The 13,504-nt window shown below is 28.6% G+C and overlaps 1 protein-coding gene across 7 annotated transcripts in view; it reads left to right on the top strand.

Moving 5' to 3' along the window:
- Positions 1 to 13,504, top strand: part of LOC107455797 (protein phosphatase 1 regulatory subunit 12B) — a 173,510-nt gene that overhangs the window by 65,915 nt on the left and 94,091 nt on the right. For 6 of the 7 annotated variants that reach the window (XM_071187599.1, XM_071187598.1, XM_071187601.1 and 3 more), the window contains one exon: positions 158 to 292. The exons of the other annotated variant lie outside the window; for it this stretch is intronic. In XM_071187599.1, coding sequence (XP_071043700.1) covers positions 158 to 292 — 135 coding nt within the window. The remainder of the gene's footprint in view (positions 1 to 157; positions 293 to 13,504) is intronic. 7 annotated transcript variants of the gene reach the window in all.

Raw genomic sequence — 13,504 nt, forward strand, 5'->3', positions numbered from 1 at the left:
CTAATTCCTTTGTGCTATTTATTGTGAATTCTTGCTTGCTTACTTGTTGGACTGAATATAAATGCAACCATAGTGATATGCCTTTTGCTTAACTCTACTAATGTGTGCTTGTTTGATTATAAAATTATTTTTAATTGAAACTTAAGATAATTGCTAGGTGGAAGAGCTTAGAGCAATTACCTTCTCACTCTTTATCTCCCACTAATGAGCCATTTTGTGAACTCAGTAATGTTTCTTCTTTTCCTGCCACATCCCCCTCAGATATTTTGGAATTCGAGCCATCTGATAAGCGGTAAGTTTCGTTTTATCGTTTCACAAAATTTTGTTTTAGAGTGCATAAGTAAATACACACATCTATATACAGTTGAACCTTGTTTAGATGAAAACACTAAACACAAATATTTGCTTAAGAAGGAAAATAGTTTGCAGTTGTTGATGCCACCAAATGAACATGTGAAAATGAATCTTTGACTATTGGGTGAGTGATGCTGACCTAGGTGGTGATCCTGGGGAAAGAAATAAGAATAGCCTGCTGTTGATGAAACTCTTTTGTGATACTTACGCTTGGCTGCATGCAGATTTTTGATTCTAGTTGTATCAGAGTACTAATTGCAAAAATAGTGGGAAAAAGCTTCTTTGGTTGGAAAATAAGTAGAAGATCTTATGTGATGTTAATGATCAGATTAAAAAATAAAAAAGTTAAGTGTCTTAAGTATGAAATACCTTTTTGTACTATTTCAACAGTTATTAAGAATAGAGGACAAATTGAAACAGCCTTTGCTACCATTCACTTAATTTGCAAGAAAATGGATGAGAAATGTTCAGAATGAAGAAATTGAAGTTACTTTATTGAGACTAATAAGCAAAGCTACAATTTAGAACATCATTTTAACTATTGCTATTCTGCACAAAATGGTTTTTATTTTTGCAAAGTTCTTAATGTCAGTGATTTAACATGCTGAAATAGATGGTTGTTAAGATTTAAAGAACTTCATGGTATTGTCTGTAAAAGGATATGTGATGGAGAATCTGCCGTTAATCAGGATAGGATAATTTGATTTTCTCTAGTTGGTCATCAAATGAAATTATGCACCTCATGATATTTTTAATACAGGTAAAACTGGACTTTTTTCAGAGCACATTCATCTACATTAACTCTTATTGGAGAAAAGCATTCTGGTAGTTAATGCAATTCAAAGAGTGCTATAGTAGGTATTGGTAGATTATAATATGGATGGATCTGAAAAATAATATATCTATATTATCAGAAAACTCACAATATTAGATTACTTTAGGCATATTGAAACACTACATGTTTGGTACTTATTCAATGCTTGCACAAATGAATAAATTTTTGTGAAATGGTTTTCAGAATTTGATTTTAAATCCACTTTTCCAAAAATCAAATTTAAAAGAGTGGATTCTTTTGAAAACAAATGTAGAATACGAAATTTCAAACTAAGTCTATAGACAATTTTTTTTTAAAGTTTAATAGGAAAAGCATTGGGTTGTTTTGAATGTAATTTTTTGTTCCTTTTTTCTGAAAAGGAAAGTGAATATATATTTTATTAAATTACATATGGTCCATTCTGGTCCAATACCTTTTGCTATCTTTCTTTCAATAGCATTATTCCATGCCCATAAATTCTTTGTTTGAGAACATGATGAACCAATATGTTGAGCTTAAATCTTAGTTTTTTTAAATGATCATGAACAGTTAAATTTGATAAATTATCCTCTCATCAATTGCATGAGTTATTATTTGCCAGACCAAAATTTTGCAAACTAGTTTTAGCACAAAATACTGCTAATTCATATTCTCCTTACAGATCAGATAATTAATTTCTTGTGTGAACAACATTTTAACCTTTTTGAAAGCTAAAAATCCTGCTTTTAATTTTTCATATTTGAAAGGGAACCAACCAAAACCTACTGCGTAAAATAAACCGAATTTTTTCACAAGCAAGCCTTGTAATATCAGCTGTCAAAATATATAATGATTAAGTGACTTAAGTGTGAAGTTGCTTGGGTAGAAATATAATTAAGTCCCTTGTTTGGAAAAATCAATTTTTAACTACCCAATAAATATATATTTACATTAATTTTTTTCATTACATTTGTTTCTCTACAGATAACACTTAAATTCTTTGTTATCTTGCTTTACTCTTTTTTTTATAAAATCATCCTAAATAACTTTTGCTGTTCAATTGGTTACCTGCAATTTTGGTTTATATGCAAAGATTTTTACTACCATTTTGCTTCGTCTTAACGGGGTTTGACAGTATTTAACTATATTTGCTTATGCTTTTATTTACTTTTGTGAAAATCTTTTTAGGTTAGGTTTTTTTTATTCATAACAAAATTATAATGTTTGAGAGGCAAATATCCTTTGCATAAAATTAGCATGCCTTTGATTACCTTTATAATACTTTTGTAATCTTATAGATTTTATTTTGAATGTTTGTTTGAATGTGCTGTTTACTTTATGTTGCTTGGTCCCTATTATAATTTATGCCTTAACACATTTTGAGAACATGAACTTTTAGTATATAAAAGTAAGACCAAACATAAGTAAATCCAAATTTTTAACACCTTGAAATACTGGGAATATATATTTAAAAAATTGCTGCTTAAATTTTTCAAGAACATATTGTGCTTGTTGAAAAATTCCTTGAAATATAATGAAAAGTTTTTATTTGCATTCTGCTGTATACAATTTATTTGTTACTTTTTTCTCCTTTTTAATTGTATATAACATTGGACTTAATAAACCCAAGTTGCAAAGTGTCTCACAAAGTGATATCTGATTGCATTATTATTTTGCACTTATGTACACAGAAAATTATCTACTGATAAAGCAAAGTTTTTTTAAATGAAAATAATTGTAAGAAATAGTTCTTCAGTTTACCAACAGAGATTTTGAGTTTCTGAAATTTTAGTTCATAAAACCCTTTGTTTCTTTTTGTAGACCTTGTTTTGTCTTCTAATGTTAAGCCTTTGTGTTAATTAAAGATTCTTATGGAGCTAAATTGAATAAAAAAAGCAATTTAAGTGTAATTTAAACCTATGCAACTTTAAACTACAAGAGACCTATCAACAAGGCATGAAAATTTTTCAATTTATGAACATTTGTCGAATAAGAAAATAAAACTAAATTGCCAAATTAAACTATTTATTAAAAACTTCAAAATAAAAACAGACCTAGAACATACTTGAACTTCTAAAATAGCTGGGAAAAGGAACTATGTGCCCTGAAGTTTGCATAAAAGCTAAAGTAAAAAAAAATAAAATAAAATCTTGAAGAATTTGACGATAGAATTTTAAAGTAAACACGCTATACGAAATCGCTAATCAAACTGACAAGCAGACAAAATATTCCAGTTATCAAGAGTCTCCGAGCGCATGTGTTACAAAGCAACAAATAACAAAAGATTTCTTCTAACAAGTTATTGTTAAATTATTCATCTACGGCTGATCAACATTTCTAAAAGATCCAAGTTATGAGCATGAAAACATAGTATTATGTGGGCTTTTCAACATTAAATCAGTGTTATGATTTAAAATGCTCTCTTTAAACTGTATAAGATAAACTCAGACAACCCTGGAAAAATTGCGTTCTTGTTTTATTATATAAGGATAAAACATTCATGTGGCACATAGTTATAAATTTGAAAGAGCTTAATTGATTGCATTTTGAATTTGATATCTGGACTTATTTTTATGAGAATCGAACTATTTTTGTAAATAAGAACTGGAAAAATCAGATTATAGCTTACTGTCTATTGCTTAAAAAAACTTGTTTTTGAAAGAAATTCATGTTTCTGTTTTTTGTTCTCCCTTTCTCTCACCTGCCTTTTCTTTCTCTTACTTCAAGTGACTTTAATATCCCTTGTTTGATTTCTTTTTTTTTTCTCTTTGTCTTATCTCTTACCTTTTGGTTTACTTTTTTCTGTCTTGGCCCTTTTTCTACATAGGTCACTTGGTAAGTCTTTTCATTCTCTATTTATATAAATTGGCTGAGCAATAAAAAAATTTTAGCATAGGTTGAGCATATTCTGAAAAAACTTATCAAAAGTTCTCTTTTTCTAGTTATGTATACTATTAAAACTGTCTTTAAAAAGTAACTCTTTTTATGAATTTGTGCAAAATTGAACGTGGTTGGATTGGTGGTTGGTGTGTAGATATAAAAAAGTTAAAGAGTGGTCATTTGTGGTCAGAAAGTGAAAGTGGTCAAACAAATAGAATATGAAAATTGGATTTTTATTAATTTCTTGTAAAAATCCAAAATTAGCCCCCGAATTTAATTTTTTGGATTATGTCCAAAATAAGGGTGGTCAAAAAAAAATTAAGGGGTGGTCATTTGTGGTCAAATGAATACATTATAAAAGTTGGATTTTTATTTATTTGGCGTAAAAATGCGAAGTTAGCCCCCGAATTTAATTTTTAGGGTTATGTCCAAAATAAGGGTGGCCAAAAAAAAATGAAAGGTGGTCATTTGTGGTTAAAAAGTGGTCAAACAAATGCAGTTTGAGTTTTACATTTTCCTCATTTTAGGGGGAAATTAATTTTCGCGTAGCTAGAAAATTATTATCTTGATAGGCCTGGTTTAAGGATAATGGAACAAAAAATAGTTTTAATTCGATGTGGAAATTTTTTTGTTTATCCTTACTGACCACAGAGGACACAATATTGCTATTATTACAGTAATATTCCGAAAAACTTTCAAAGTCATGTTATCTTTTTTCGACAAAAGTGGAATCTAGTAATAAGTAAAAAAAATAACAAACAACAGTTTATTAAAATTAAAAAAATAAAAAAATAAAAATTAAAGGTTAATTAAAAAACTGGAAAAAAGATATAATTAAAGATTATATCTTTTTTCCGGTTTTTTAATTAACCTTTCATTTTTTTTTTTAATAAACTGTTTGTTATTTTTTTACTTATTATTTCCCCCCCCCTTTTTTTCCATATGTCTATAATTTTTCTTTGTTTTATTCTTCATTTTGAACTTATCTAATGAGTTCTGTTTACTTGCAGCTTAAGCGCAATAAATGAAACTTATTGTTTTTCTTAACTTTCTTCGTGTTTTCTTGTATGTATATACATATATATATAATTTTTTTTCCTCAGAGAATTTAACTCTTAATAATTTAGATTTTTGAAACACATGTTAATTATAAATAAAACAGTAGCTTAATTCTTATTTAATTGAAAATGGGATCTCAGTAGCAGTTTCGAACCAGTTATGAAAAATTGTACTTATTCCTCACAAAATTAGATAAAAATTCTTGAAGTTAGATATTATTTTAATGCTTTCATTTTTTTTACAAATATTCTAATGACTTTATAAATTTTATCATAAACACAAAATCTTGTATGGTTGTTTCTGGAATTTTGTGAAGTGTTACGTCTTTAAATACAATAACATAACACAATTTATGGTATTTAAAAAAATGAAGTTCACCTGTCTTCAGTTCAATAAATGTAATCTTCACTAAGATTCATTTAAAGAAACAAAATAACTTCGTCAGAACTAGAACTATCGGTGTATTCATTGGATTGTGACAAACATTAATGGAACCATTGGAATTGGTACAATTAACAGTTTTTAATTTTGATACTTCATAACAGTTTCACTGATAAGTTTTTGCTACATATTACAATACATCATCAAGCAGCTTATGAAGTTCAGGTATGGTCATAATTTCACGTTTAATAATAGTTTTTTTCCCTCTTTTTTTAATTAGAGACGCTNTAAGGGGATGTGAACCTAATAATTGAAACGGACTGAGGACAGTACGCTCCTATTTGGTATCATATGTCTAACTTGAGTATCTATGCTAATAGGAAAATTATATTTATTTATCTGTAGCTACATCCAGAATTATGTATTTATATCAAACTTCTTTATATATTCTTTTTTATCTTTCTTATTGTTTAAATAAATATTCTTGTAGATATTTACAGTATCCTTGTAGATATTATTTAATTATTTCTACATCTTTGAGAATATTCTAAAAACAATTTACGGTGTTAAATTTTGTTATTAGAGTACCCTTCCCGTAAACGGACAAATTTTTTTGTCCCATGAATTTCCGCTTAACGGAGGTTTCACTGTATATATATATATATATATATATGTACGCCTTAGTCGTGTCTGTTTGTCTTAAGCAGCTGTGACTTACCATTTCTTCATGTTACATTTTAAAATCATTTAGTATTTTTGTATTTTTACACCAATTATAGCATTTTTTTTATTCCATTCAATTTGACCAATTTCTGTCTGAATATGTTTATACCCTCTAAGACCTCCCATTGCTGAAAAAGGGAACATGGCTATACCTAAAAAATTTTATGCATCACGTGATAATACCTCCCGTAATGCATAGAGATAAAGAATGTGACAATACCTTCCTTTAAAGCTCCAGGCCCTATGGAGTTGTATTCACAATTGATCATTAGGTTGATGAATTCCAAGCGTAACAAAGGGGAAATCACATAAGTATTTTATTCTAAAAAATATATTAAATATTTTTGAAAACAAAAATTCTACTAGCGGAAAATTATTATAAGAATATATTATACTAAAAATTCTACTACTTCAGGGTGCAATGTTTAAGTAATTGGCATAAAATTATAAAAGAGCCTCATTTGCACATTAATTAAATGTAGTTGTAACAGAGGGGACAAATAAAATCCCACATTTTTGACATGCACTGTTATTTATGTTAAATTCTGTGATTTGGACCATCCTAAACATTATCTGTAATTTTTTTTAAAATTATCACATTTCAAGGTAAAATAAGTTATTATAAGACTTAAAATTGCAACCCCCTTTTTTTAAGTCCAAATAATGCATCGTAACAGAGGGGACGTCTTACAAATTGGACAAAAGTTACAGGGAAATAAATATCACTGTAAAAAGCGACTCTTCGGTTATTTAAAGGTGCAGTTGGCAGCACTGCAATAATTGAAACCCGTGCTACATCTTTGTAGTTATATTTGAAAGTTTTTATTTTACCATACCCTGTTTAAAAAAATAAACAGGTACATTGTTTGTTTTTTCTCAATTTCAGTTGTTTGGGCAACAAAATTAACTACCCAATTTTTTCCTAGAATTTTTTCACTTGCAAAACTATCTATAGCAACATCAAAAGAATCACGGTGTTTTAAATGGTGACTGGTGTACATTAAATATGTTGGGTTCCAAAGTCCACCAAGTTCCCAAAACAAATTAATACCTCTGGGGATACTGATCGAGGAGTTCCCTTATCTTTTGGATTTTGTACAAAATTACAAGGCTACGGAGTTAAACATTGGTTGTAGTAAACAAATAAACATAAAAGAAAAAAAAATTTTTTTGATGCATTATTCTCAAATGAGAAGAGAAAAATGGCGAGCATTTCTTTCCCCCCTGCTATGTGCGAGAAAGACATTGTTTGAGTGTAATTCAGGATAGAAAAAAAAATTCTTTTGAAAATTTATGGCAAAAAGAAAAACACAATTTTAACTTTATTATTCTCAAATGAGAAGAGAAAAATCGCGAGCATTTCTTTCCCTTCCTATGCGCGAGAAATTTTGAATATAATTCTGGATGGGAAAAAAAATATCTTTCGAAAATTTCTGGAGAAAGGAAAAATAACTTTTTTTTAATTTCATTATTCTCAAATGAGAAGAGAAAAACCGCTAGCATTTCTTTTCCCTTCTCTTATGCCCTAGAAAAACATCGTTTGAATATAATTTTGGATGGAAAAAAAATACTTCTGCAGAAAAGAAATTGAAAATTTTTTTCTTCTTAAAGGAAAAATCTTTCTGCAAAAAACTCTCCAACGTTCTGTGACAATATCGCCGTGATTCTGGCAAGCGATTACTATCTGGAAGAGTTTAACTTGGGTTTCAAAATTTTGCTAAAACATTAATCGAAATCAAAAGGAAAAACATGTGTATCACAATCTTATTCCTCATTAAGCTGAGCGATTTTATTTCTCCTCCACTCCAGTAAACATATAGGCAAGCAGACACAGAAGCTGACATAATAAAAAGAATTTATGTTCTATCATGTTCTGCCTCCTCCTCACACCCCATTCAAAATGAAGGGATTGAAAAACAGGTGCAGCTGCAATACTTGACCTTGAGTTATTATTCCCCTTTCTTTGGCTGTCACTGTGTTCAAAGGGGGAATAGCAGAAATGACAGATAATTAAAAAAACGAAAAAGTAGGAAATAACAGGAAAAAAAGAAGGGGTACAGAGATAATAGGATAAAAAAGAGTTCTGCAGTCCCTGTAGGGAATACTTTAAGAGATTTCTAAGTATTAAAGAATACAAATAAAATTATTTGTTTTAACTCTCCTGGACTAACTAAGCAAACAACAGACATGATAATACTGTGAGAAGCTGGTAGTAATGACTCCCACTGCTTAAGGGCCAGATGATAAGAAAACAGGTGTTCAATGGGTCACCCTTTCTCACTGAGCTATGATTCAAAAGAAACAATTATGTAGAGGGTGAGGTAGAGAATGATTAATAATATTTAGTACAAGACTCTTACTTCTATTGGCAGTGTGGAGAACTAATGATTATTTCTAAAATGATGGTAAAGGAAACATTTTAAAAGAGAAAGAAAAATCCTAAAATCTTATGAGAAAAAAAAATCATTTCTTTAAAAATGGCGGGAAAATTTATTGAATTTTGCTCCAGTTTTCTGATTTCCGGATAAGAGGTTCTGTATTGTGTATATAATTAAAACAAAATAATAAAAAATGCCTCCGTTCCACCTTTGTTAAAAGTTTGTATAGTATTTAAAATTTTATAAATAAAGCATTTAAAAGTATGCATTATATAATGTTAATGATATATTTAGATTGAATTAAAATCAGCTTTCTTTCATTGAACTTATAGTTAGAACTTATGTAAAAACTTTTTATATTTAAAATTTTTTCACTAAAGTAAATCTTAGTCTGAAATACATTTCTAAATTTAAGCTTAATAAATGTAAATTAATTTCATTCAATTTAAAATAATTTTCGAAGATTCCCCAATAATGAGCACATTGTGAAAAAATTAAATACTGAAAAATAGCATAAAATGGAAATGAATAAAATTCTTCAAAACTATATCATTCTCTGAAATAAAATTGGCATAAAATTGTCTCAAAAATGTTAAAACACACTTAAATTTTTTAATTGAAAATATAAATTATTAAAGTGATCAAAATAAGCTATGATTTAAGATTACATTAGTGGAACTGTCTGACAATTATTTTTTCAGAGAGTTAAAAAAAAAATTCAGTATATATACAATTTTACAAATAAGATCCTATGTAAACATGCTGAACTAACGCACAATTCTCACAATAACTACTGAAAAGATTTCAGTAATTTTTGAAAATAGTTTCGGCAAAAAATCTCCTGTTTTGAGCTTTTATTGGAAGGTATTGGTAATATTTAGGATTTATTGTGAAAGTTTGGTAAAAGTCTAAAATGGAATATTAAAGCATACTTCGGATTTTAATTCTTTGTAATATTAGTAAAACCTAGGATTTACCTAGGCTTACTGTGCCACACACATATATATATAATATATTACTAAATTTTATTTTCTTATTAGATTAATGGTAACTAATAAAATATCACATCCGCATACAATCATACTTACATATTTTAAAAAGAAATTTTATTTTGCTAATTTTAATCTAAATGTTTTTCTTATCGAATAAAAATACCGTAATTTCATGGAGAAACGCTGCCTGGCATATACTGCCTGGCTTTAAAAATCGACTTTTAAAAAAAAGCTTTTCACTGAATATGCCGCACCATTGGACACACCACGCTGAATTTTACTATACTAACGCAGGTATTAATTACAGACTTAACACATGTTTAAATACGCAGATATATATAATTTAAGTAGTTAAATAAATACCGATATGATAAAAATAATTAATAAATCAAAAACCGTTAAAATAAGTACAGTAATTTCCGGTGGAAACGCTGCACTGCTGTAAAGGCCTCACTTGGGTTTTTTTCAATCGATCATCGATTCTTATCAAATGTCACACGCATGAAAATACACTTAAAAAATAATAATCTTTAAAACATACTTAGAAGAGAGTTATTGATAAATCTTTTTTTTATATATATACTATTATTATAAAAAGGAAGAATTGAGAATGATAGTTACAGAAGAAATATGTATAACCAATCAAAGTCGTAAGTTGAGAATGTGTACGCGATGAAAAATAAACTAATCACAAAATAAAAATTAATCTCCATTTTTTATTTACTTTTCAAGTATTGCTGATCATATATTTATTCAAAGCCATCGAAATCGGATTCTTCACAGTCAGAACAAAATAAGCGTTTTAAATCATCATCAAGTTCACTTTCTATGTCATCTTCATCATCCGACATCAAGGAAGGAACATCTTTCATGCAAAAGTAGTGGTAAGATAAAAGAAAGATAAGGAAATGTATGGATGGAATTCTGTTGAAAGAGTAGGGGAGACAAACTAAAGAATGTGAAGAAAGCAGTGCAATATGTTGAAATACATATAGCCCCCCCCCTCCCACGCTAGGTCACTTTATTCCAGGTGCAACCAGGAAGAATAACTATTTCATTCACTAGTTACAATAGTAATGGTCAAATGTAACCGCTACCTTCGAAATGTAGATTCTTCAGTGACCTTCAACGTTTAGTAAAAAAAAGTGAATTGTTAAAAAGAAAATTAATTGCTGAAAAGGAAAGTAATTATCACCGCAGTCATAGGCAGAAAGATTCTATGACGTCCAAGATATTTATGACATCGACAGCCCAACATAAATTTAGTGTGAGTTAAAATAAAAATGAAACACTTTCCTCTCCTCTTCGGACTGTGAAATTCGGAAGGGGGAGATAAAATGCTTTGTTCTTTCTCCCCTCAATCCCCTGCTATCGTTAGCACAATGACCTGTTTGAGGAAGAGTTGGGAAAGACAGCAGAATATGGAAAATTAAAAAAATTGTTTTTTTGATTACTAGTTGTAGACAGGTGATTTTATTATTTTTCTTTGTTTTTCGTTTTGTTTATAAAATTTGATTTATTATGAAACTGTTCTTTTATCTGGGTCGTTCTAGCTTCATAAAAAAGGTGAGATGATATAAATTCTGAAAAGAACACATTTCCTCACAATTAAAAATCGTGGTTCTAGAGAACGATATCCAATTTTAAAATAAAGTTCTTATTGTTTATCACAGAAAAATTTAAATCTTTTCTAACTAAAACAGTTAAACATAGAAAAAAAATCGTTTTAAAACTACTTTGTATGAGAACTCGTTTAAAAAAAAAGAAAGAAACTACGATTGCACTTAATTCACAAAGGAAGCATTTCAAATAAGACAAAATCTTTCGTCTCCAAATCTTAAGCTTCAATTATTTATTATAAAATCTATATATCAGTGATAAATAAGTTCATAGATAATGAAAAATAATAAAGTATTTAAAAAGTTTTTATTTTTAGATAATGTAGAAAATGCTGAAGTAAACGCTACTATTTTTTTTTTTTTTTTTACTGACATTGATTACAAGAAAAGACGATGTAAAATTTAAAAGAATAAGAATTCTTACTTTCAAGAGAAAAAAAATTATGAATTTTAATAGCAAATGAATTTAGTTTCCAAGACAATCAAATGTTCCAATTGAAATATATTAATAGTTCGAAGTCTTGCTCCATTTTATTTTTGGTATTTTCTATTTGTTTTGAAGAATATCGTTTTTTTTTTTTCCCTTCTATTTTTAGATTTTTTTTCTTTCTTTGAAATTAAATCTTTTTTTTTTAAATTTTTTTTCTTTCTTTCGAATTAAATTTTTTTTTCTGTCGCAATTTGACAGTTCTTACATCAGTCAATCAGCAGATCAGTGTCAATTTAAAATTCCAGTGATTTCTTTTTCTTAGGTGCATTTATTTAAGGCAGAAGCGTTGTTTGTTTGTTGTTGTTGTTTTTTAATTTTTATGTCTTATATGTTAAATGCATTGGTTCACAAAAAGGGCAGAGATTTTTAATCAGCGTTGAAAAATAAATAGAAAGGAAGTACAACTAAGAGTATCTACTGAAATCTGATCGATGCATAGAACAAAAAGAGTTTATTTTCTAGTTTTGTAACAATTTGAAAATAAAGCTTACTAACTTTAATTATTCTTAAGTTACAAATTGGAAGTTTGTAGATGACAATACAATACATAGCCGTAACACCATTTGTCATGCGGTTCTTCGTCAATCGAAAACTTCTTTAATCAAACTATATTTTAGTGAAAAAAAATAAAGAAAAAGGTTTTTAGAACAGACATTACAAAATAGGTTCGTAATTTCGAAGAATTTTCGGTTAACATTTGTTTTTGAATAAATCCACTGTGATCTAAAAAGTATCACGTATGGCTTGTGATAAATGAATTCTTCATATAGGCCGCACCGGCACACATCATGACAGCAAAACTTTTAAACGCATATAGGCAGCGGTCTTACCAGAAATTACTGTATTAAAATTGTTAAAAAGAAAAATGAAACATTCTTACTTTTAAATCAACAATCCATAATCTTGGTTTTGAAATAAACGATAAATCCAAAAACTTTTGTTCAAAGAAAAACTAACGAATAATTTATTTAGATATTGCATATCACTATATATTCATATCACTGCACTTAAAATCTCTCGAAATCAGAACTCTCTGTATAAGAGCAAAATAGGTTTATTAGTTCATTGTTTATTTCGTGTTCATCCTTGTCACTCACACTTTCAGCATCACTTTCGGTTTCATTTTGTCACAGGATGATTTCCGCTTTTTTGAGGCCCATTTATCACAGTTTCTTTTTCTCTTTTAACTGCTGTCAGCTTAAGCGCAGGTGTATAATTTTTCCTCTTAATGAGAGGCATTTAAAATGTATTACCTTAAAACAAGTTATATTAAAATTTCAATGAAACAAAATTAAAACAAAACAAAAACTTAATGAAAATAGTATAAACAAAACAAAAATATTAACAAAAGAAAAATAATAAAGCAAAAACGCAACAGAAGATCAGAATTTAAGATTAAACGATAAGAAAATAAGCTGAGGAAGATAATCAAACTCTAAAGACAGAAATAGGAACAATGAAAAAAAAAAGGAAAAAATGCTCCCCCAAGCATTTAAAACAATTTTCTATATTCCCCATTTCCTCCCCCTATTTTTGCTTCCAAAATCAGGCTTCAGAAAACAGCTCTTTTTTTTTAAATCTGACTCCACCTAGGATGGTCTTTCTTTTATCTGTGTGTAAAATTCTCACATTGCTTTTCCTCCTCTTCACTGACCTTCAGTTGAAATATTGAAATTCTTCTTTAACATTTCAATTGCGAGAATATTAAGGATCATCCCAAGCTCATGAGCGCCCTTTATTCATCAAACATTCACATGTTTTTAACAACCAGTTGAAGAAAAAAGGGGAGTAGTGAGTCATATATCCTGGAAAAAATGGGGGGAGCACTTGTTTTA

The sequence above is a fragment of the Parasteatoda tepidariorum genome, chromosome X1 (genome assembly GCF_043381705.1).
Source record: "Parasteatoda tepidariorum isolate YZ-2023 chromosome X1, CAS_Ptep_4.0, whole genome shotgun sequence".
In the NCBI taxonomy this organism is placed as follows: Eukaryota; Metazoa; Arthropoda; class Arachnida; order Araneae; family Theridiidae; genus Parasteatoda; species Parasteatoda tepidariorum.